The 25,635-nt window shown below is 36.8% G+C and overlaps 2 protein-coding genes and 2 long non-coding RNA genes across 4 annotated transcripts; all 4 read right to left on the bottom strand.

Moving 5' to 3' along the window:
* Positions 1-1,613: 1,613 nt before the first annotated feature.
* On the bottom strand, positions 1,614-2,396 carry LOC307013345. The gene is made up of 3 exons (XR_013800947.1): positions 2,242-2,396; positions 2,072-2,149; positions 1,614-1,906 (listed from the first exon to the last, which is right to left on the bottom strand). It is a non-coding gene; the product is annotated as an uncharacterized lncRNA (long non-coding RNA).
* A 3,606-nt stretch (positions 2,397-6,002) lies between these two features.
* LOC307013033 (hepcidin-like) lies at positions 6,003-6,721 on the bottom strand. The gene is made up of 3 exons (XM_079640269.1): positions 6,539-6,721; positions 6,377-6,454; positions 6,003-6,222 (listed from the first exon to the last, which is right to left on the bottom strand). The coding sequence occupies exons 1-3, from the start codon at positions 6,623-6,625 to the stop codon at positions 6,121-6,123; spliced, it is 267 nt and encodes an 88-aa protein (XP_079496395.1). The 5' UTR covers positions 6,626-6,721; the 3' UTR covers positions 6,003-6,120.
* Positions 6,722-10,883: 4,162 nt separating this feature from the next.
* Positions 10,884-12,876, bottom strand: LOC307045600. Its single transcript, XR_013809955.1, has 3 exons — positions 12,508-12,876; positions 11,051-11,115; positions 10,884-10,958 (listed from the first exon to the last, which is right to left on the bottom strand). It is a non-coding gene; the product is annotated as an uncharacterized lncRNA (long non-coding RNA).
* Positions 12,877-13,427: 551 nt separating this feature from the next.
* LOC307045599 (hepcidin-like) lies at positions 13,428-14,274 on the bottom strand. The gene is made up of 3 exons (XM_079691375.1): positions 14,093-14,274; positions 13,896-13,991; positions 13,428-13,732 (listed from the first exon to the last, which is right to left on the bottom strand). Exons 1-3 carry the CDS (start codon positions 14,177-14,179, stop codon positions 13,637-13,639), a joined length of 279 nt encoding a protein of 92 aa, XP_079547501.1. The 5' UTR covers positions 14,180-14,274; the 3' UTR covers positions 13,428-13,636.
* Positions 14,275-25,635: the final 11,361 nt, after the last annotated feature.

Genomic DNA, 25,635 nt, shown 5'->3' with positions numbered 1-25,635 from the left:
AAAGTGCACTCAAACAACAACTTTTAGCAATTGTTCTAAAAATGAATAGAAACGGCAGTGAAATGCAATGCAGTTAAAAGCCTATCTAGAGATAAAGGGCTTTCTGCCAAAGATGCTCGATACTGAGTAAGGGGAGACACTCTAATGTAATTAAATAAACTGCTTTATTGTTGTTGTTTTTTTCCTTTTAGGAATAACATTTATGGCACATCATATCCTGATCATGAAAAATCTAAATAGGGCCCTAGATTATTACCTTACATGTAATGTTGTTGTATTTATTGAACTTTCAAAAGTGTTTGATCATTTTGCTAATGAAATCTTTATTAAATATTCAGGTGTAAAATAAAAAGTTTCACAACAGAAATGGGTTAGCATTTAGAATTTCACTTATGGAAGCTTGGGGTAGTAATACGAAAACTACAATTTCTTAAAATGTAAATAAAACATTTGAATGACATGATCTCCAAACCATGTTTTTAGAGGAATAACTGGAATATGAAATGATTAAAAAATGTAATTACAAAGATACTCTAAGAAAACCACCTCACCGGGTCAAAAAAGACCCACTTATGCATCTAAGGGTTGGTTAATACCCCACTGGTGAATGTCCGAAGTTTCTAAGTGTCATAAAGATGGCGGTGGCTAACAAGTGACTAAATTAGACAACTTAACGTCATCCCGCCAAACATTAGCCACCTTTAGTTTAGCGGTGTTGACAAGTCATGCAGTTCAGTTATAGCATTCAGTGGCTTTTTACTTTTGCTGATCTGTAGATCTCCAACATTCAGCAGACCAATGGTGTTACTCAGAGGTGTGAAGCAACTGAATAAATTACTTAGGTACTGTGCTTCAGTACAATCTTGAGCTACTTATAGTACTTTACTTGAGTATATCCATTTTATGCTATACTTTGTACTTCTACTGCACTACAATTCAGAGGTAAATCTTGTACTTCTACTACAATATATTGATTTAATATATTGAGTTACTTTTGGATTAGCGATGTGAAATATAATCAAGTCTTAAATCAGACTTTAGTTACACCTGGAGTAAATCCATAAGCTCCCCTGCAGTATACAAAGTCATTCACACCAGGAAATCACCAGGACAAGCGCTATATAAATGTAATGTATTATTATTATTATTATTAAAACTAGCTGCACCTTTACCAGCTTTGATAACACTTTAGTGCATCAATATAATCTAAACATATTATTCTGAGATTGACCAATTTACATAATAAAGTAGTTTGGTACTTTAAGTATATTTTGATGCTAATACTTTTGTACTTTCATTTGAGTAACCTTTTGAATGAAGGACTTTTATTTGTAACAGAGTATTCCTACACTTTGATACTTTTACTTTTACTCAAGTACAAGATCTGAGTATCCACCTGGTGTTATTTCAACTCAGTCATTAAATCAAGGCCAGACTATTGGGTTCCTAGAGCTGGCCCTGCTTTGTTGCCCTTAAACCAATGATAGTGTTTGTATATGTGTGCTTTGGAGCTGCAATATATTAGTGACCCTTATTTGTGGGCACAAGTTCACTGAACAGCCACAAGTGTCATTAAAAGCAAGTATTTAAAAACGATACCAAACATTTTTGTAGCGTTGTAAATATTTATTATCAACACACTTTAGTTTATGCAGACATTTGACAAACTATATGGATGATCACAAGCATCTATAAACTACAGCATGACAAAACCCAGTCATCATCAACATTTTACATCCAGTTAATACAATTAATTTAGGAAAAATTAGATCAAATGACTATTTTGTTGTTGCTGTTGGTGCGGGAATCAAAATGTGCAGCACAATCCGCAGGCATTGTGGAAGGAGCAGCAGTTGCAGCAAACTCTACATTTACTGTTGCGCTTCTCTCTGATGTTGTACGGCATCTGTGTGAGAGAAAATAAACATGAGGTTCTGCAGCAACTTCTTTCTCATTATTCTCTATTCTACATTGGAGAGCATCAAGGCACTTTGTTGGGACAACACACTTTTAATAGTTTTTTAATAAGCTCAATGTTTCTAGCCAAGATTATTAAATGAGCTTAAAATACCTTCCATGAGTCCTCTGATGTCTCTTCATGTTCAGTAACTGGGCTTTCATTGCTCATTGGCTCCTCCAGCTTCTGCACCTGTTGATTAAGATATACAGTAGGAGCCACATTTATCATTTTGACGAAACATTGATGGCTAATAAGTAAAACGAAAATAGTCATGTTCTTACTTCAGGTCCTGGGACAGCAGAGCTCTCCTGAATACAGATAAATGTGAGCACGACGGCCACTGCAGCTGCAACACAGAATGTTTTCATGTTAGGAGATTTGTTGTTGAACCCTTTGACTCTTACTATGTCTCTTCTTCTCCTGTCTGATAGTTGAGTATGAAACGTTGTATTTGTACTCATTGTTATCTGTCAGTCTGTTGCCTCATCATTGACAACATTTACAGGACAGCAGGGAATGGGATGCTGGGAATAAACATTTCCCAGCAATGGTCATTCACCCTTTTTTTTCGGTCCAAAAAGCAATAATGTTAAAACAACGTGATGTGCAGGGGATAAAGTCAGCGGACATTTATTATTTGGTAACTTCAGTCTTACCAAATGTATCTAAAAAAATCCATAGTCCCTGGACTTCTCTCATTTTCTCCTATTTACTGACAATGCTTGTGAACCGAGAGCTGGATTTTTGAAAAAACTTGTCAGCATCAACAAATGGCACCAGGAATGGCTCCACATCAACTGGAATAAACAGCTTTTTTAATACATTTTATTAAACCTTTTTCTCAGATGAAAATGAAGCTTCAGCAAGTAATATTTTAGCTGTTTCATTATATAAAAATATGAACACTTTTTTTTTCTTCTATTACTGACATCAATACAATTTAAAACTCTCTTACACTACAGTACCCCAGTTTTGCATTACACCTCAATGTAAATATCTAAACCTATGTTAAGTGTAACATCTGAATAGTCATTTTAACAGAATATAGCACTTAATTATTTTGACTCATCTTAAATTAAGCTTTTATCACTTTACTACACAGCACTTATTGTGGAACACTCTCCCTATTACATCGCAGACGCACTTTACAAGCATCTTTACATCTCTTCCTTATATTTTCCTTAACAGGACATACTTTATTTTCATTATATGTCGTTGGGCTTTCATGTCTAATTCAGGGCGTTTTATAAAATCTTAACTTTACCATATCCTCCATTTCTTTAAAAAGCTAAATCCTACACTATCCCAGCTTTAGATATCTAAATCCATTATTGTGAATATTATTGTATAATAATAATAATAATATGATATTGTGTCATATTAACAGAAGTATTATCAATGTAGTCATTTCACACATGAAAACGTTTATTTCTTTTTGGAATCAAAACACTTTCCACACTGTTGTAGTAAGATTCATATTTATTCTCTTAACTCTGCTGTATTGTTTGTTAAGTACATTCAGAATCTTGCATAATTTCCAATCAAAATTTGCAGCACACTCAAACACAGATTGGGATAGCATTCATATTAATGAATAAAAAACGTTACCTGTTATATTTAAAAAATAACAATTTACAAAATGCTTTTGATTTCTTATTAAATTGCTGCATTATGTTTAGTAGTGCAAAATTGATCTCGATGTCTTGGCATTTGTTACCTATAAAGCATACACCAATGTCATATATAAAACATCAGAAGACATGTTGGCATGAACATAACTAAAGTGATATCCAGTTATCAGCAAAAACATCTATTATTTTTGTTTAATTGCCTGGTTGTAAAACAATCATATTGAAAACCTAAATAAGTCAATAAAGTTAGCAATGTGCAGTTAATCTTTACGTTTTCGGTAACTTCAGTCTTTTCAAATATATTTTGCAATAACAAAAATTCCCTTCTTTCTGCAATGTCATGTTTACTGATAAAGCTTCTGACCTGATTCAAATAAACTCGTTATTTCAACAAACAGTAGGCCTACCAGGAAGGCTCCACATTTACTTGCAAATCACCTTTTTTTGTTGTGTTTTAAAATATCTCTTTGAAGCATCACCCTCAGAAAGTTATACTTTAAACGTTTCATTCTTTTTATTTATGAACACATTTTTTTTAAGAGAAAGGCCTCAATGTAACACGATAGATAGTCATGTTGACAGAATAATTGTCACTTTAGTCATTTCACTTTTAAATCTTGTTTAGAAATGTTTTTTAGGAAAATTATGTTTTTTGTATTATACATATGTTTATCAGATTAAAAGTTTATATTTTCCAATGTTTTAAGTAATATTAAGTTTTACATTTTTTAACTTGACATCCTGTCTTTAAGTCTATTTTAAATGTCCTACATCCGTTTTATTTAATAAAACCTCATTGTAAATATCTAAGTGTAACATTTGAATAATCATGTTAGGAATTGTCAGTTTAGTCCTATTTACACAGCCCACTACAATGTGCAAACATTTCCTCTGGCAGAGCATTCAACAGTGTTGTTGTACATTTCATAATGTATTAATAGTTCTACTTTGAACAAAGCCGCAACATATTGTGAATATAACATTGAATACAAGCATCATAGCAGTCTTGCAAAATTAAAAATGTCCCACATCATCTCAGTTTGCAGTATCCCTTCTTTTTTCGTTTTGCATATTCATTTTATTTCCAATTTAAGTCATTGTAATACATCTACAGCTCTCATTTGAATCACAGCTGCCAACTTTAGATAAAATATATTTTAGCATATTTCATAAAATGCTAACTTAAGCTAAACTAAACAAATGGAACTGAAGCTGAAAGAAAGGGGTAACACAAAACTAAAATAGAACAAAACGGGACATGTCAAGTATTAACCCATCACTGTACCCTGTATCCAAGGGCAGGTTTGCCTTCACTAACTGTACAGAGGCTCAGTCACTGGTACATTTTTATATACAAAGCCATGTTAGGAAAACTTCCATCCTACATCTGCTCCCTGATCTCACGGTGAATTGTAAGTGGCTACTGCCTGAGATCGCGTGCTGTGGTTTTATTGAATGTGCCAACTGCTAAGACTGTCTTAGGGAAGAAAGCTTTTAGATAAGCAGCTCCTCTGTCTTGGAATAGTCTGCAATTGAAATGGAAACTGAGGAATCTGGTGCCACCAAATGTTTTTAAAGCTCAATTGGATGCTACTCAATCGGATGCTGTTGGTACCTGTTCATGTGGATAGTTATTGTAAATTGTAATCCCTGTAATGATGCTGTATGATGTCCTTTTTGTTGTTCTGTTGTTTTATGTGTTTATGTTTCATGTGGAACTACTGCTGCAGGTCTCCCTTTAAAAAGAGATCAATGATCTCAAGGGATACACCTGGATAAATTAAAGTTTGAAATGAAATGAAAATATAGTCCATCAGTGTCCATCATTTGATATGTTAACAATTTACAAAAACAAAATCAGCAACAAACCTATATACGGAGGGTTAGAAATAAAATCTCCAAAACAACAAAATACCATCCCCCCCTTAATGTAGCACTTGGTACATTCCGATTGGCCACTGTATTTAAATTTCTGCTTTAGAGGGTGCATATTTTGCTTCTCTTTGCCAATACGTCTCTCCAGCAGAAGCAACCAGCAGCAGCTCCACCTGCTCTGGTAACTCAGAAAAAGAAAAAAAAACGAGACTACACTGAGTTAAGGTAAACTCAATGTGAACGTACACAAGTTTACTAAATGTGTGTATCACAACCCAAAGCTAATATACTGCTGGCATTACTAAGCTGTAAGTGTGATGTATGAAATGAGCTGACATCTCCATGAGAAGAAGAAATAGCTAGTACAGCTATAAAAAGAAAAAACTAAATGGTGTCCAGAAGGATTGCCAACATTCAAATGAGTTGTGTGGTGGCCATCAAATCTCCATAGGCATGTGGACATTTTTGACTTGTCATAGCAATTGACAGGTGTGTGAGACATTACTTATAATTTTAATTAAAACACTTTCACACAATTTCATATAGTCATATTTAAGTTTATTGTATAACAAACTGCACTATCAGTTGTCTAGCACATGATGAAATCTAGGAATCTTCAGAATTTTGCAACAGTTGTTGTTGGTGCAGGAATCCTCAGAATCTCCTTGTGCAGCACGTTTGACAGATGTCGCTGCAGCAGTTGCAGCAAAATTTACACTTGCGGCGGGGACGCCTTGCTCTGGGGCTGTACGGCATCTGTGTGAGAGATACAACATGAGCAATGAGTTCATCTGCAGCATCTTTATTCACCGTTTATTCTTTATTCTTCATTGGAGAGCATCAGGGCACTTTATTGGGACAACACACAAATTAGCTTTATATTTCAATTGATTCAGTTAGCTTAACATACCATCCATGAGTCGTCTGAGGGCTCCTCATGTTCAGTAAGTGGATAGTCATAGCTCATTGGCTCTTCCTCATCCGGCACCTGTTGATGAACATTTACAGTAGGAGCCACATTTTAGCATTTTGACACAAACTAATAAGTGAATAGGAATAGTCAAGATCTTACTTCAATTACTGGGACAGCAGAGCTCTCCTCCATACAGATACAAGTGAGCACGACGGCCACTGCGACTGCAACCCAGAATGTCTTCATCTTAGGAGGATTGATTTAGGTCGAATAGATTTCTTCAGATCTGTTGGTGACCGTTGTCAGCTCTTTGTAGTTCTTCTCCTGTGTGATGGTTGAGAGTAGAATGTGCTGTCATTTATACTCACTGAGGCCTCTGTTGCCTCATCACTGACAGCATGAAGCTGCCAGGATGGGCTTGCATCTCTCTCCTTGCTGGGAATGGAGGTAGGAAATTCCAGTACTATGAGAATTTGAAATGTAAGTGTCTGTTCAACAATATCACAAAAACGACTATAATCTTCCTCTGTACATCTATGCGCAAAATATAAGGACATGTTAAATGTTGTTTGAAATGTTAAAGCTTGTGTTTGCTTGGCTTCAGTTAAACAGTGTAACATAAATGTAAAGATATTAAAATAAGGCGAACTATTGAGAAAAGCATAATGGAATAGTGTAGTCATATTTTATATTGGTCAGCATTCAAACAATACAACTAATCAAGTGTAAAAACATTTAATTCTAATGTATACTGTACATTTTGTACATATTTCTTTAGGTATTTTTATTTCTTGCACTTCTTTACTTTCATTATTGATATTATAATTATCGTTATTATTATTATTATTATTATTATCATTATTATTATTATTATTTGTATTATTATTATTATTATATTTGTGTGTATGTCCTGTGTTTCACCCTTGTTGCAGTTGCTAATTAGATCCCAACATTTTCCTAAAGAGATCAATAAAGGTTTATCTTATCTTTTCTTATCTCAAACATAAGTTTGCGAATGTTATAAAAATTAAAAACATTTAGGTATTTGATAAATAAATGTGGAACATTACTTTCATCAATATGTCCTCCATCTTAACAAATACAGTACGTTGTGCAATAACTACAATTCCCTACGTTACTCACCTATTTACTCAAAACCTGTTGACCTGTGTGATTGGCTAATTTGGGATATTTTTCCTGCTGAAGTACGAGTGTTACCATGACACTATTTGAATAAGAACTTCATGTCCTGCGATGATAAACACTGACTTCTTATTTTCCAGCTATAAGCATTTTTCAGAGGTCCATTTTGTTTTATATTTTGAAAGTTGCCATGCATGGCATTTATTTGTCATCAAACCATGTGAGCATAAACAAACAGCACCGTGGATGGCTCCATGTGTTGTAATCTACCCACTCAATATTTGTAATGTTATATTCATTTGGTTATATTTAAATGTTTTGTTAATCACCTGTTTGTTTTTTGTTTTTTAACATGTAAACTCCTATTTGAACTGCAGCATAGCAGGTGCTATCAGTATGAACATGTGAAATCTTGTTTCCAGAGCTGACTGGTTATTTCAAAGCCCCAAATCATTCTTTTAATCATTGTGTGCTTTTATTGCATGCCTTTTTATTTGGCAGAAAGCCTAAATCATAGCTGTGATGGAAACATTGTCTTCTGATTTGGACAGTCTAATAAAATAAATGCTGGAATGAGAAAGGGATAAAAACAAACAAAAAACACACTTTCAACCCACTCCTCCTCTGTCCTGATCATAGAAGATCTGGGATGCCATTTTTGAAGTTAAAACATCAGTATTGGCCCTATACAGTAGTCCAATGTGCAAAGAAATATGATAAAGTGCACTCAAACAACAACTTTTAGCAATTGTTCTAAAAATGAATAGAAACGGCAGTGAAATGCAATGCAGTTAAAAGCCTATCTAGAGATAAAGGGCTTTCTGCCAAAGATGCTCAATACTGAGTAAGGGGAGACACTCTAATGTAATTAAATAAACTGCTTTATTGTTGTTGTTTTTTTCCTTTTAGGAATTACATTTATGGCACATCATATCCTGATCATGAAAAATCTAAATAGGGCCCTAGATTATTACCTTACATGTAATGTTGTTGTATTTATTGAACTTTCAAAAGTGTTTGATCATTTTGCTAATAAAATCTTTATTAAATAGTCAGGTGTAAAATAAAAAGTTTCACAACAGAAATGCGTTAGCATTTAGAATTTCAGGTCTCCCTTGTATCGAAGTCTATGTTTTAGGTTTTAGGGTAGATGCTTGAAATAAGGTCTATGGTAACACAAGCTTAAAAGATATTCACGTTTATTTCTACAACATAAAATACTTAACCCTTAGATGTACGAGTGACTGGACCCCACACTCTTCCATAAGTGGGTCAAAAAGGACCCGTATTAGAATAATATGTGTTTTTATGCCATTTTTGTCATTTTGGCTAAGAAAAATCACTTGTATAATATTTAGTATTATATTTTGGTTCACACTAGAAATATTTAATATATTAAAAAATATTTGTTTTACATTTTGAAAAAAAAACGAAATTCCATAGACAAGACATGTGGGTCATTTTTGACCCACTTATGGAAGCTTGGGGTAGAAATACAAAAACTACAATTTCTTAAAATGTATAAAATTTAAATTTAAAATGTGAATGGCATGATATCCAAAGCATGTTTTTTGAGGAATAGCTGGAATATGAAATTATAAAAAAAATGTAATTACAAAGACACTTCAAGAAAACCACCTCACCGGGTCAAAAAAGACCCACTTATGGAAGCTTGGGGTAGTAATACGAAAACTACAATTTCTTAAACTGTATAAAATGTAAATAAAACATTTGAATGACATGATCTCCAAACCATGTTTTTTGAGGAATAGCTGGAATATGAAATGATTAAAAAATGTAATTACAAAGATACTCTAAGAAAACTACCTCACCGGGTCAAAAAAGACCCACTTATGCATCTAAGGGTTGGTTAATACCCCACTGGTGAATGTCCGAAGTTTCTAAGTGTCATAAAGATGGCGGTGGCTAACAAGTGACTAAATTAGACAACTTAACGTCATCCCGCCAAACATTAGCCACCTTTAGTTTAGCGGTGTTGACAAGTCATGCAGTTCAGTTATAGCATTCAGTGGCTTTTTACTTTTGCTGATCTGTAGATCTCCAACATTCAGCAGACCAATGGTGTTACTCAGAGGTGTGAAGCAACTGAATAAATTACTTAGGTACTGTGCTTCAGTACAATCTTGAGCTACTTATAGTACTTTACTTGAGTATATCCATTTTATGCTATACTTTGTACTTCTACTGCACTACAATTCAGAGGTAAATCTTGTACTTCTACTACAATATATTGATTTAATATATTGAGTTACTTTTGGATTAGTGATGTGAAATATAATCAAGTCTTAAATCAGACTTTAGTTACACCTGGAGTAAATCCATAAGCTCCCCTGCAGTATACAAAGTCATTCACACGAGGAAATCACCAGGGCAAACGCTATATAAATGTAATGTATTATTATTATTATTATTATTAAAACTAGCTGCACCTTTACCAGCTTTGATAACACTTTAGTGCATCAATATAATCTAAACATATTATTCTGAGATTGACCAATTTACATAATAAAGTAGTTTGGTACTTTTAAGTATATTTTGATGCTAATACTTTTGTAATTTCATTTGAGTAACCTTTTGAATGAAGGACTTTTATTTGTAACAGAGTATTCCTACACTTTGGTACTTTTACTTTTACTCAAGTACAAGATCTGAGTATCCACCTGGTGTTATTTCAACTCAGTCATTAAATCAAGGCCAGACTATTGGGTTCCTAGAGCTGGCCCTGCTTTGTTGCCCTTAAACCAATGATAGTGTTTGTATATGTGTGCTTTGGAGCTGCAATATATTATTGACCCTTATTTGTGGGCACAAGTTCACTGAACAGCCACAAGTGTCATTAAAAGCAAGTATTTAAAAAACGATACCAAACATTTTTGTAGCGTTGTAAATATTTATTATCCACACACTTTAGTTTATGCAGACATTTGACAAACTATATGGATGATCACAAGCATCTATAAACTACAGCATGACAAAACCCAGTCATCATCAACATTTTACATCCAGTTAATACAATTGATTTAAGGAAAAATTAGATCAAATGACTATTTTGTTGTTGCTGTTTGTGCGGGAATCAAAATGTGCAGCACAATCCGCAGGCATTGTGGAAGGAGCAGCAGTTGCAGCAAACTCTACATTTACTGTTGCGCTTCTCTCTGATGTTGTACGGCATCTGTGTGAGAGAAAATAAACATGAGGTTCTGCAGCAACTTCTTTCTCATTATTCTCTATTCTACATTGGATAGCATCAAGGCACTTTGTTGGGACAACACACTTTTAATAGTTTTTTAATAAGCTCAATGTTTCTAGCCAAGATTATTAAATGAGCTTAAAATACCTTCCATGAGTCCTCTGATGTCTCTTCATGTTCAGTAACTGGGCTTTCATTGCTCATTGGCTCCTCCAGCTCCTGCACCTGTTGATTAAGATATACAGTAGGAGCCACATTTATCATTTTGACGAAACATTGATGGCTAATAAGTAAAACGAAAATAGTCATGTTCTTACTTCAGGTCCTGGGACAGCAGAGCTCTCCTGAATACAGATAAATGTGAGCACGACGGCCACTGCAACTGCAACACAGAATCTCTTCATGTTAGGATCGTATGACTGCTTTGACTCAACTCGATTTCTTCAGATGTGTTGGTGACCGTTGTCAGCTCTTTATAGTTCTTCTCCTGTCTGATGGTTTAGAGTAAATTGTGCTGGTATTTATACTCACTGAGGCCTTTGTTGCCTCATCACTGACAGCATAGCTGCATATACCTGTATCTCTGTACTTGGAATGGAGGTGGGAATTTCCAAACATTGAGAATAGAAAAAATCACCATCTTTTTAAATGCATGCCCCAGTGTTTGCTCCTCAATATCAGATACATTATTGTTTTATTTTTGTTCTGGTTTTCTGTCATACAGAATTAGACTTAATCTGTACTGAAACTATTATGTCAGTAAACAATGCTTGACATTTAGAAGCTAGTGTCTGCTTGTGGCTTTAACTAAACATTGTACCTATGATTGTAAAGATAACTAAATAAGACAATATCACAAATACATTTAATTTTACATCGGTCATCAATTTAAACACTAAAAACACAATGAACTGTCAGTGTAAAAACATCAGGTTGTGAATTATAAATAGATATAAAGAAAAAGATGAAACATATTGGCATTTAATGATTATTTTTGGGCTCTATCACTATAACCTCAGTCCTAACAAATGTATTATGTTGTGCAATAACTACATTTCCCTTCTTCACTGATTAATTTACCCTAACCCTTGTTGAGTGCTTGGCTAATTTGGGATGTTTTTCTTGCTAAAAACAAGATCTGTGACAAACACATGTTTATGATACTTACTCGCATTGTTCAGCAATATAACCTCCCAAAATTTACACTACCTTTATAATAGTTGAAGTGTAAATGCAATCGCCAGAAGTAAATACCTAATGTTAGGCTACAAACATCAAGGTCGCATGGTTGCATGTCACCATCTTGGTTGGCCTTTTGACGTTAAGTAGTCTCATTTAGTCACTTGTTAGCAATCAGCGTTTTTAAGACACATAGAAGCAGACATATACATTTAACAGTGGTGTGTTAATTGTAATAATTGTATGTTTTAAAGCAAAATGAACGTGAACATCTCTTAACTTTGTGTTGAACACGTATTTTATGGGAGGCGTCTAACCAAAAACACATTGAAAAAACTGTTGTCTTTGAGAGGAGGGAACCAGAAGTGCTAAAATACTGACTCATTTGGGGGTTTTAGGACTTATTCCTGCACCACTCTGTTACGAACTTGGATACACAAGGGAAAAAAGGACTCAAATGCACGACCCGGGAGCCAGAGATAAAGTACAAGTAATATACTTTATTTGCCAAAAAGGATATTCAAAAAAGATAACGGCACTCTTAACGAGGCAAACAAAAATAGGTTTCACAAAAGCACAACAAAAAATCACTTACAATAAGTTTCAGGAGCATGAATAAGGCATGTAACAAAAAGAGCAACCGTTGATGAGCAGAGTTCTGGCATGAGGACAGGACAAGAGGAACTGACACTGAACACTGGGAGACTGGGGAATTTAAACACTCGACAACAAGACACAGGTGAAAACAATCAGGGGCGGGGCTAACGCTGATGAGCGCGGGAGAACACATTAGGAAAGGGAGTCAAGGAACCTGAAATTAGACCTGACAAAACAAAACGAGAAGTGAAAAACAATACAAAAATAACAACATGAAACATGACTGACTAACACTTTTGGCGGTGCACAACACACTCTATAACCACGCCCAAAAATACTTTAAGAAGCAATGGCTAATGCACAAAACTCAAACACTACTCACCAGCCAATGGTGCTACTTCATTGCTCAGTCATTAAATCAGCGACCAACTCTTGAGTTTACAGAGCTGGCCCCGATTTTTGCAGATAAGCAAAATATAGTGCATGAATAGTTGTTCTGTAGAGCTGCAATACGTTAATGACTAATATTTGTGAGCACCAGTAGGCTTCAACAAGCTGACTGTAGTCCACTTACATTATGCCCACTAGTGTCATTAACGTATTTTCTTTTAATAAGCTTTGATCTAGCTGTAATTATGTTATAGTTTTCATTTTTTTTGTTTCCCTCCTAAATATGATTTATTTATACAAGTTAGATTTTATAATATAGTATAATATTATATAATAAAATATAATATTTTTTCTTATATGTAAAAATATGCTTTTTTGATTAAATTAACATGGCTAGTTTTTCGATTTAATTAGTCGTTTTACTATACCTCGTTTTATTTATAATGTATACAAAATGTAGTTAGCATTTAAAAAAATGTACATGGATGAATGCATCGTAGTCAACAAATAATCAGTAAACAAAAAAAGTATTTTCATGACGGTAACATTTATTGTTCATACACTTACAGTAAGTATATGCAGACATTTGGGAACAAATGTGGATGATCACATGAGATACATTTTAAATGAACAGCACGACCAAATCCATTCATCATCAACATTTTGTAAGCAATAAATACAATTGCTTTGAGAAAAGTTCTGATCAAATGAATATTTAGTGGTTGTTGGAGTAGGAATCATCCTCTCCTCTTTTTGCAGGACAATCCGCAGACACCGCGGCGGCAGCGAAATCTACATTTAATGCCACGCTTCTCTCTGATGCTGGACGGCATCTGTGTGAGAGACAGAAACATGAGCAGTGAGTCCATCTGCAGCATCTTTACTCACTGTTTATTCTGTATTCTTCATTGGAGAGCAATAGGACACTTTCTTGGGACAACACTCTTTTTTTTTATTAATGTATTTTGCCAAATTCATTCAGTTAGCATGATATACCTTCCATGAGTCCTCTGATGGCTCCTCCTGGTCAGAAACCAGACTTTCAACGCTCATCGGCTCCTCCAGCTCCTCCAGCTCCTCCAGCTCCTGCACCTGTTGATGAATTGTGAAGATTTAGAGTAGGAAACACATTTTATCAGTTTGACATAAAAAAACATCGTAAAAAGGTGAATGAAATAGTTTCACGTTCTTACTCCAGGACCTGGGACAGCAGAGCTCTCCTGAATACAGATACATGTGAGCACGACGGCCACTGCAACTGCAAACCAGAATGTCTTCATCTTAGGAGGGTTGGCTACGTTAAGATAACTAGATTTCCTCAGATCTGCTGGTGACTGTTGTCAGCTCTTCTTCTCCTCTCTGATGGTTAAGTGTACAATGTGCTGGTATTTATACTCACTGAGGCCTCTGTTGCCTCATCACCCCTCTGGGGTGGTGTTGAAATTCCTGAATGTTGAGAATGGGGAAATTCACCATTGTTATGCAGAAATGTCTTTTCCAAAATGTCAATCTGTCTTTATATTTTCTTTCTACCTGGTTTAGAAACAGCTTTGTATACGTGTTATGTTTACATGTTTAATTGCATATGCAATATAAAATTGGCAGCTGATTTTAAAAAGAAAAAAACTTTGGTTTTTGTGGCGGCTCAATCCCCAGTTACCTTTGAGTCGCCGAGAGGCTAAACTTGGCTATAAGCTGTGACGCGTTTTCGAAGAGAAAGTCCATAGTAAAGCAAGATAGTTTTTGGGATATTTAATAAACAAAATCATAACATAGTAACTATGGACAAAACGGTCAACAGAAAAAATGACAGCACAAGCTCACCCTCTGTCATGTGCACTCGACATCAAACAGGTGACTTATATAACCACACCACACCCATGTGACAATTACCGGAAGTGCTCAACAAGCAAACAAAGGTAAAAGAATAATAATAATACAAATAATGAACTTGAGCTAAGTAGTGTTATGGCACCTACAGTTTTGGTTGATGTAAAACATGTTTTATTTTTCCGGATTACGGTCACAGTTTTAAAACGTGGTTAATATTGTACAAACACCTTTATGATGTCTCAGTGTGAAGACATCAGCTTGTGAATGATACTTTCTCAATTACTGAAAACCCTGTTTACATTGGACTACTACAAGGATTCAAATGCTATTCTGTATGACTTCACTCTACAATTTGATGCTTCAAAAGTTTAGTCCACAAACCAATGGGTGTGGGTGAATGTGTCCACTTATTTTATAAAGTCTATGCAGAATACACAAAAAACCTTCAGTTCAACCACATGTTATGATCTTGACATAAAATGTAACATTTGCGGTAAGGCAGAAATACAGTTATATCAAAAAGCCCATATATCTGTATTCAGACCCATTTGTAAAGACCTCAGTCGTTTCAAATATCCATTCCAATCATCCAAATCCCCTTTTTACTCTGTTTCATTATTTGATAACCCTGCTGGCCCATGTGCAAGCTTCAGCTGACCACAACATTATTGTCAACAAACCACAAATTGCTATAATGGCCCATATTCTATAAAAAGGGGAGCATTTTCCAAACTTTCAACTGCCATATAATCTAGTGCATTATGTCCAGTCAAGATGAACACATGTCATTTCAACACCATGTCCTAAAAATTGCATTCCGAAACACAAAACTGCATTCTTAATAAAGGTTGATGCAAAACTTAAATTTTTTCGGATTACGGTCACAGTTTTAAAACTTGGTTAACATTGTACATCACAATATACAACACAACTACTTGTTAAGGTTAATAATAATAACAATAATAATAATTAATAATTATACATTTTATTTATCAAGAGCTTTATCAAGTGCTCAAAGGCAACAAAACTACTTCCACAAAGTTTAATTAAAAAATGGTGTTGGTTAGACACCTGTGCTTAATGTATTTTAAGTTGCGTACAAGTTAAGAAATGGTGTCAATGATGTAACATGACAACACACTCATTCCAGTAATATTGGCATTGGAGGCCTGGATTTTCCACACTTACTTAATTTTGTCTTTGTGCTCATTGCTTAACCTTATTGCTTAAAGAGCATCTTGCAGGGGTTTTTTTTTTCTACATTTATGCTTAAACTTGCTTGAAAATTACAATTAAAAAAGTGAATGTAGGATTTGATATGTTTTACGAGACATAAGGGCAGGAATTCAGAGAGAAAGGAGCAATTTTGAACTCTGCTCTTAAAAACGGCTTTTTTTAAGGTCATACGTCAAACGCGTCATATTACATCACGCAGGGGGACACATCTCCGCTCTCTAACCGCGGGTATAGTTAGTAGTTGCGTTGAGTTGAGCGGTTGTGTTTTAAGGAGCTGGTATTTTTCGGTAGTTTTACATTGTATTTCACCATTTGTAATCATGGTGCAGTATTGTGTTTGTGCAGGTTGCACAAATACCAGCTGTCAGGACATCGAGTCCACAGTAAAAAGGACCGGAGCTAGCTTCATAGCTTCCTGGGTGCGTTGTGCATCCACCTCCCTGCAACACATACTCTCCACAGCTTTATCAGGAAACCGTATTACTTCTCTCTCCCCCCCTTCGCTGCTCTCTCTCTCTACCCTTCGGTACACGGCACCGTAAGACGTAGTGTGGAGTTGCATTAGGTAACGCTGTGGTGGCTGTACTGCTCCAGCCGTCTCCTTTGTGTTTGTTTGTTTCCCCCTGTCTGTGTTGTTTGTGTGCGTGGTGGCTGTCACTCCTGGCTCCCGGATCAACCTCCACTCACCTGCTGCAATCAGCTGTGCACCCTCCCCGACTACACACCTGCTTTCCATCAAGCCATTTAGTTGCATTAGGTAACGCGAGATACGGCTGATACTTGCGCATTCGTTTCTGTTATGGATCAGTATCAACAGTCCTGCCAGTAACGTTACTATATTATCAATGCTACTTTAGTTATAGCCTGATATATGATAGCTAACTTCACAATGTTGTGATGTGACGTTAGCTAACATTCTGTAGCTAACGCCGGTCACTCACCAAGATAGGTGCCCAGTTCTCCACTGGTTCTCCTCACACCACAACTAAATTTCTCTCCGATGGCCGTTATTTCTTCTAATTCTTGGCTGCTCCTGGTCTCTTGGACGACTAGCAGGCTCATAATTATAAGGTTTTGGTCCGTCATATGCATTCGAATATTCATGTTCAACTTCTTCTGTGTCGAAACTAGCATTGGGATCCATGTTTATTAATACGTTACACCGGCCGCTCTCCCCCTTGTTTCCCCCTTGTTTCCCCCATGTTACGTTACACGCGGGAGGTCACGTGCCGAGGCTTTTTTATGCGGAAGTGAACATTTCTTACAAAAACGACGCCAGATGTCACTGTAGTGTATATTTCTGTATATACTTTTTTAAATCTAGTGTATTCATCATTTTCCTACACATTTATTCACAGGTGTCTTTAACCTGGAAGTTGCTCCTTAACCTTATTGTTAATTCTAAAATATGTACAAGAAATGTAATGGATCATAATTATGTTTATTTCCAACCAAGGTTTGTAAGTACTAAAAAACAAAACAACAAGGATTGTTTAAAGAGTTTATGTTGTAGACATGTCTGTGTAGGGAGAGTCTTATTCTGGTGCTGTGTGATAGGCAAGTTACTGTCCAGGCCTTTATGAGTCAGATAGGACAGAGTTCAGCGTCCTGACAGTCTGTTGTAGAAAGCTGTTACCCAGTCTGGTGGAACAGGATCAAAAAGTATACTGGTATCTTCTCCCAGATGGCAAAAGTGGGGAAGAATGGATGGAAGGGATGAGTTATCTTCCAAGATGCAGGTGCACTACTACTTGCTGCAGGGTCATGTGGTTTAAGGTGGTGAAGCAGTTGGTCAGAAACTCTCAATTGTTGCGATGGTGAAAGGAGTGTCAATGGTGCCAAGGCTCTTGCTCTCTTTCACTTTGGTTACCAGAGGAAGTGAAGACAATACTTGGCTTTTTGGCAAGAGATGCAGTGTTTTTGTCTAGGATCAGGTACAGTTAAGGTAAAGGTCTTTGGTGTTCACAGTTCACACCCAAGAAATGATGGTCAGTTGGGTGGTTTGAATTCTATCAAACTGAGTAATCTTTTCGTTAAACCAGGTACGCCTACGTTTTTATTATTTATGTTCTATATCGCCAAGTGTGTGATTACACATGTATTATATACGTTAAGACCACCTCTAGTGTCGGATTTTGGAAAATGGATTTTGAGTTTTGTCATGGCAGGGACTTTACTTCCTCTTGACACCGTCGGTTATTTACAAAAACACCTACATATACTTGTTATTGTGCTTCTTTCTTTCTGTGTCTTTTCATCTGCTCCGTAAACTCCTATTAATTAAACATCCATGGTAAACTCCCTCAACGCGCCACTCGCTCTCTTTTCTTGATCGCCCTCTCACAGGAGAACACTTCACTGTCCCACTTCATTGTAGGATTTCTGCCATGTCTCTACCACTTTAATTTGACCATCTCTGTTACTAAGTTATGGACTACTAAATAAATAAGTAATTAGATACCTTACCATTACTGCGCTCATAGAGAATGATAAGAATAAGAATAATGCGTATTGAACTGGTTTAATTAATTAGTGAGTTTATTTAAGGTAATAATAGAAGCCCTATTTTATCAGTGTGTCTGCAATGGTCAAACTACATTGAATTGTCCCCATTTTTTCTTTAATAGTTACTAATATTATATATTTTAATGAGATATGGACCACAAAACAAAAAATAGCCCTGGTTTTCATTAAAGATCATGTCACCGAATACAAGTAGTTGCCTTAGCTTGTTATGAGATGATGATGCGAATTACTGTTCAAATTAGTTAATGTAATAATCGTTTTGGTCTTATATTTTTTTTCGGGGGGGGGGAAGGCCCTTTTTCCAGTTTAGAGCAATAGCCCCTCCAAATGTCTGGGCACGTCCCTGATGGGAACTATCAAATTTGCCTGCCTGCCAATCTGCTGGCAAAGTAAAGCTAGTTGGTAGAATCACAGCCAACAACACATTCACCTCTTCGGACAGATCAATATACCTATCTGACCTGGAATAGGGCACTGACCCAGTCTCTAGAAAATATTATCCCTGTCCAGTTCTTATCCCCATTTCCCACCACAATTATGTTCTTCTAGGATTAAACCCAACATGTCAAAAGAGTGATTCCCCTATTCCTATTTTACTTCCGTTGTGCTTTCCCTCCTTCCTTGCCTCCCCGTGCTTGGCGGTTAGTGCCACAGTCATGACTAGTGAGACACAATACTGGGAACGTTGCCAACGCATGTGTAACACAGGAAGAAAATCCAATGGGAGACCATTGTAATTAGTCCAATAAATGTTTTCACTTGGATGTATTTGAAACAAAGCGGGGCTTATTACAGCGCGCATGGGTTTTATTGTGGGAGCTTGTAAGCGGATGATGTCTTCTGCACGGAGTCAAGGGGCACTGCTTTTCTGCGGCAATGAAACAAATTAACGGGAGCCCATACACTAACAAAACCTGTGTTCTGCTACCGTGGAGGCAACAAAATGTTAAACTGCTATTTCCTGATATGAGGATGCAATAAATTCATCAGTGAAGTTTGCCTTTAATTTAAGCTCTTTTTTTCCAGCAATAATGATAAAAGATATAAATAACCGATACCACTGCAAAGGCACACTGCTTTTAATTAAGTGTATGCCTTTCATTGAAACGGTGCAGGAAGGCTTTTTAAATTGGATTTTGTAACTGTTGTGTTTAACACAGTACATCTGAATGACTTCACGTATATGCAACAACATTTCGTAACCTGTACGACCTCTAAATCGGAGATGCAGACACACACAACCCAGCTTTTTAATGGGCTTGGGCCGCCAGCAAAGGCCCTGAAGGCTCCTGCGATAGATGTGGCTTTCCAGAGGGTGTTGGGGGGTGCAGAGAGGGGGTCAGGCACATTCACCACTGGGTGTCGGCTGGCCCAAATTACTGCCACATGAATGGCTTTCGCACTTGTGATTAAAGAAAAAGAGATATGGAGGTGTAGAAGATGGTTTCAAAGAAATCCGGATAGGTAGGAGATCTCCTCAAATGCTTACTAGTTAGTAAACAAGTAACAAGGGAGGACTCGGTGTACAATATGGCATCGATGAGTGATATAAGAGGCCACTTCTATCGTGGTCGCCATGTGGTAAAGCCTACAAAGCATCCAGTCAAAGAGCTTCCACTGGCCTCTAATTTCCCCAGCCTGTGTCCTGTGTTAGTTAATTAAGCCACAAGATAGCCAGTCAGAATGAGCAGTTTTTTTTGCCCCACTTCCTGGGAGGCGATATATTTAGCCCTCTCGTGTGGCCCTGCGGGGTGGTTGTTTTGAGGTGACAGAGCTGTCTGTTGCGGCCTGCTCGGTTGCAGCCTGTCACGCCTGTAAAAATGTTTGTGAAGTGAAGAACCCAGAAAACTGTGGTCTGGTGCCAAAAAAGGGTCTTCGCTCACTTTTGGGCACGTAATGACAGAGCAACTCATAGGTCGCACTCAGTGACAGTTCCACGGAAGTCGCTCCTATGTTTGAGCCGTAAACAAACTTTATTCTTTTATCGAGCAGAGAGTAAACATGTGTGGGGGAGGAACTTATTTTTGCTTATTCTGTTTGGATCTCATTAAACGTACCTAGACTACAATTAGTATGGCATCTTAATTTGCCTGGAAAGTTAATTAATCCATATAACTTTCAAGGAAGGCTCATAAAAAGACTTGTATGGCTGCAATACGTTATGGAGACATTCACAGTGGAAATGCTTAGTCTTCCAGCCACCCAGGAGTATTTAGTAAGCAAAATGGCCTTTTCAACACCGCATCTTGTCCCCCTTTTTCAAATTAGGAACACTTATTCCAAGCAGGCGGTCAAAATGAGGCACGCTGGAAATCTCTCCTGTTTTATCCATGTCGCTTTACACCCATTTTACACCCCACTTTATAACGTAACGTGGCAAGCATTACACGATGAGGGACTAATGATATATTTTCTCAGCTGGAACGTGGGAAATGCACCGCGGACCTTAAACAGTGGAGAGTCTCAGTAAATTAGCGTTTGCATCTGAGTGAGAAGTGAACAGCTTTCCAGAGTCATTCTGGCTTGAGACCCAAAGGGAACCCACTATACCACACAGTGGGAGGCAGATCCGCAGGAGATATCGAACCTGTGGGGAAAAGGAAGCCCACTGTCAGCGAGAAGTCAGTGAGAGTGTCTGAAAACCCAGACATCACCCTCTGACAGCTCGGAAATATCCATTTTAATAAGGGGGGAAAGTGGATTTGGCCAGACATCTTCGTTCCTCCCATGGAAACTCATCTGTCCTGGTGTGAGGCGACACCCTCAGTGACTTTTAACTAGAGGGTTGAGCACCAAAAGACCAGTAGGCCCCACAGAATGTATGCACAATTTGCTCCTTCAGTTACTTTTAAAAACAAATTCATTTCAGATCTATTTGTATGATCTTCTCTGACTACAGGTCATCAAAGCACATGAGTAGTTTGGTATATTATATATTTGTTATGCTTTCTAAGAAGGCTCTACATTTTTATGGTCACAACTTGAAGTATAGTAACAGCTGATCTCCTGTCAACAACTGTCTGTAATGTCTTAAGCCCTGTTCGCACAGGACTAGTATTACATGGCAACCTGTAGTCATTTGTAATAATTGCAGAGGTCCTCTGTGATCTTAATCCCATGCAAATCCACCATATCTGTAATTTGTCAAGTAAAAACATATTTTGACAAAAAATGGTCATGTTAAAATATAAATTCAATTCAAATTGGCCTATTTGGGTTTGGGGAAGTATTTTTTTACGATGGTCTATTTTTTTTCTGTTGCCTCTTTCCAGGACAAGAATTATTGAAGATGCAGACCTATTCTATTGTTTTTTGTCCCGTTTACATGAAACCTGAAGCAAGTATTGTTTGGAATATTATATAAAAATAAACGGGCATATAAAATATAATATTATTTATAATTGAATATAAAAATATATTAGAATTTTTCGAAGATTTGGGGGGGTTTTTGGGGGGAGATTGACGGCAATTATGGCCTATAAAATATAATATATTTATAATAGAATACAATATACACTTCATATATATTTATAAAGATTTTTTTTAAGTGTGGACGACTGTGACTTGCCCTTCCAATCGGAAGGTTGTGGCTTAGATCGAGACCTTGCAGTCAACATGTCGATGTATCCTTGGACAAGATACCTAGCCCAAGTTGCCCCCGATAGCATGGTCAATGGTGCTTGAATGTGTTGTATGAAAAGGCGCTTTCACACCTGAGTACTTTTCCCAGGAATAGTTCTGATAGTTTCTGGGATTTTGCGTTCACAACAAAAAGATCTTGAACTAAAACTTTTTATCGGGAACCTTTTCACCCCTTTTCAGTCCCTGCTTAAGAGGTGGTACTTTCCTGGGGAGGAAAAGGTTCCAATTTCTGATTGGCTGGGCGAATTGCAAACCACGCCCCGTAAAACTCTGAAGCTGCCATTTTATTTGCTTGCATTAGCATTATTAGCATTAGCATTGCCATTAGCCCAGTGCACCAACGGAGAGAGGCTAACTTATGGCAACACAAAAGAAAACATGGGAGCAGTGGAGTTATGAAGAGGTGTCGGCGCTTCTGGCGATTTACTCGAAAGACTTATTAAAGACTGGATAAAGCGCTGTACTGTTCTCTCTGTGTTGTACTGCCTCAGTGTGAACATAGATTAAACAGCCAGCCAAACTCTTTTGAGAGCCAGGGAATGAGCAGCCATGCTCCTTTATTGACCTATTTGCAGTCCACTGACATTCAAACGACTGGATAAAGCGATAAGTATCATTTACCATTAGGCTTTACTGGAGAGTTATAGTTTTGAAAACGGAGATGTAGGGGATGACACGTAAAGGGAACACATGCCGTGTTCAAAACCTGGGTTTGCAGCAGGGACTGAGCCCCAGTATAAGGGTTGCCACCTCTAACAACTGCATATCAGCTCAAATATTTATTTTGTTTTCGTCAACATTCGCCAACAAATCTGTGCATTTAAGACAAACGTATCTATTATTTTTTTATTTTCGTTAAAAAAAGAGTTTCGAAATGTCAAAGGCCACAGGGACACCAAAAACGTATGCAGAGTGGGAGTAGTACTGGCATTTTTGTAAATTTTGCACACATTTTCATTGAGCTCCGGCTGACTGTATTAGTCAATATCCTCTGTAAACTCTTTCTCTAATTCTTGCACAAGGTAGGCAGTTCCCATCTGGTCAAAAGGTCAAACTGGAAACTAAACGGTACACTTGCAATCATGTACTGTTTCTTTGAAAAGGCAATATATTTGTTACAAATAACGACTTTTTTGATTACTAAATCTGTTTTTTCCGAAAGGGTCAATTAAGAGCAACAAACAAATGCTCACAAAGGCTTGAACTCTACATTGCTTAACTTACATTTAAATGTTTAAGAGAGCCACATTACGTTTTTTTTATTTTATGATTTTGATTATAATGGGGTCTTATTTAAAACACATGGTTGTAGTAATATTCGGCAGCTGCGCAACTCTGCCTTTGGGGCATTCTTTGTTCAGCTAGGAGGAAAGGGGGGTGGGGGAGGAAAAGAAAAACTTCCACATGCTAACATTTACACAGTGATTTCTTTTAATTGCACTCTACTTTTTAATTTGGCCTCGACTAATGCTTTTAAAAGTAGGACTGGAGGTATTTTATTGAAGTCATGCCTATTGCCGGACCAAGTTTTCCTGATTGCTGTGGCCTCGTAGCCTGGCTCTTTCCTACCTGACAACCTGCGTTATTCCTTTCACTCGCAATGTCAAACATGCCACACAGAATTTGGACTTGGAATGACGAGGGGAACACTCCGCCTGGGCGAGCTTCCTCCAGGTCACCTCTTCAAAGGATTACGATAAATTAACGTTCCTGGTCCTGGGTGAGCGGCAAAGTCGAAAATATTCATATTTTAAAAGTGGGGTTGAACTGGAAACGCAGATGGCCTAATAGATATATGTTGGAAGAGAAGAATGTTAAACAGATCTAAATCTAGGCGTAATAGGCGTAATATTTAGTTAAACACTTCCAGTTGTAATAAAGCATCTGTCAAACAAGTGAAAACACAACCGCAGTTGATGAGCTGCTTATGATTTGGGATAACTCGATCCTCTGAAACTGCGACGTGATTAGCGGGTGACTCAGTTGAGTTTTATAGTAGCTAGTTTGTTTAAATAGTTTCAAGGGGATCAAGAAAATCTTAATCAAACCCAAATATTATCCGAGTGTCTCCTTATTGGCTGCGGCTATCAACATCTCTGGATCTACTTATTCTGTGGACGTCCTGCTTTTATATCAGTCCAACACGTCCAATTTTAACATTATTGCAACATAGAATATCACTTGCTCTGAGCCCTACATAAAAACCCACATTCTTCAGCAACACAGCAACAGTACATTCAAAGCCTAGTGCCCAAAGTGTCAAATTAAATGGCATAATTAAAAAAGAAACATAAGAATGTTGTCCAAAAGGGGCCCTATTATGGTTTTTGGTGTTTTCCCTTGACCACTTTGTATACTTCTGTAACATAGTGACATCACTATGTAACACTCGCGCTTCTATTGGCTAGCACTCCAACACATTGTATGTCATAGCCTTAGGGCGGGACATCTTTAAGCGGTTTACCCACTAAAAACAGAGCTGTCCAGCTAACCAATCAGAGCAGACTGGGCTCTGGTTTCAGACAGAGGGTGAGAAGAGGTGCTGCAGCACAGGCAGTATGAGAAAAATAAAGAGCTTTTTCAACATTAAAGCATGGAGAAATGTCACAGTAGAGGCAAAACAATACAATTATAACACCTGAAAATGACCATAATTGGGCCAATTTCAGTGGAGAAGTAATTATCTGAGACATTCTATTATTATAGCACTTTTTGTAGACAAAGGTAACACAAAGTGCTTCAAAGACCAAACACATAAACCTTAACCACAAATAAAAACAATACTAACTTCCCCTTCCCAGATAATAACCAGAGAAACACATAGCTTTGTGATAAAAAAGAAAAAAAACACTTAATTCCAACAAAGGAATGAATAAAACATGAATGTAATAATATAAAATAATAAAATAAGAATAATTTAAGGCTTATGTCTAATGATACGAGACATTGTAAAATAATTAAGCATGTGATTTAATGATCTGTACTATGAACATTTGAGGCCTATGTCTGATGAAAAAAGACAGAGTAAGATAAAACTTCTAATGCTACCTTTTGTTTTTGTCCTTTCGATTGAATGCTTTCATTATGTGCCACAATAATGTAATGTTGTTGAGTAACATGTTGGACTTTCATCACAATCTATTGATACAACTGCTTCCTCTGCAACCTGACCCTGGATAAGCGTTAGAAGATGGATAGATGGTTGCTTGATACAGTGATAGATTTTGATTAAATCAGCATATATAAATATATAATTCTTAAACCCTTAAAGTCCCCACACCCCTTCTTTTGCCATCACATGTATATTATATTGAGTAATCAGTTACTTTACTTACCTACCTACCTGCAGATCAACAATAAAACAAGCCTCTGTTATTTATTTATAAGAACCTATATAAATACAGAATCAGACAATCACATTTGCACGGTTAATTTAAGTAAAATAGATAAAAAATTACTTTATACAAGAATTGGCATTGTCACAACACGAGGCTTACAT

Source organism: Notothenia rossii, assembly GCF_949606895.1.
Source record: "Notothenia rossii genome assembly, chromosome: 7".
NCBI lineage: Eukaryota > Metazoa > Chordata > Actinopteri > Perciformes > Nototheniidae > Notothenia > Notothenia rossii.
Note: the sequence above shows the minus strand (reverse complement) of the source record. Positions and strands in the feature narration are given on the sequence as shown.

Coding starts and splice junctions, on each gene's coding strand:
- LOC307013033 (XM_079640269.1), bottom strand. CDS start 6,625: ATGAAGACATTCTGGGTTGCAGTCGCAGTGGCCGTCGTGCTCACTTGT. Junction 6,455..6,538: donor CTGCTGTCCCAGTAATTGAA/GTAAGATCTTGA, acceptor GTTCATCAACAG/GTGCCGGATGAGGAAGAGCC. Junction 6,223..6,376: donor CCTCAGACGACTCATGGATG/GTATGTTAAGCT, acceptor TCTCTCACACAG/ATGCCGTACAGCCCCAGAGC.
- LOC307045599 (XM_079691375.1), bottom strand. CDS start 14,179: ATGAAGACATTCTGGTTTGCAGTTGCAGTGGCCGTCGTGCTCACATGT. Junction 13,992..14,092: donor CTGCTGTCCCAGGTCCTGGA/GTAAGAACGTGA, acceptor ATTCATCAACAG/GTGCAGGAGCTGGAGGAGCT. Junction 13,733..13,895: donor CATCAGAGGACTCATGGAAG/GTATATCATGCT, acceptor TCTCTCACACAG/ATGCCGTCCAGCATCAGAGA.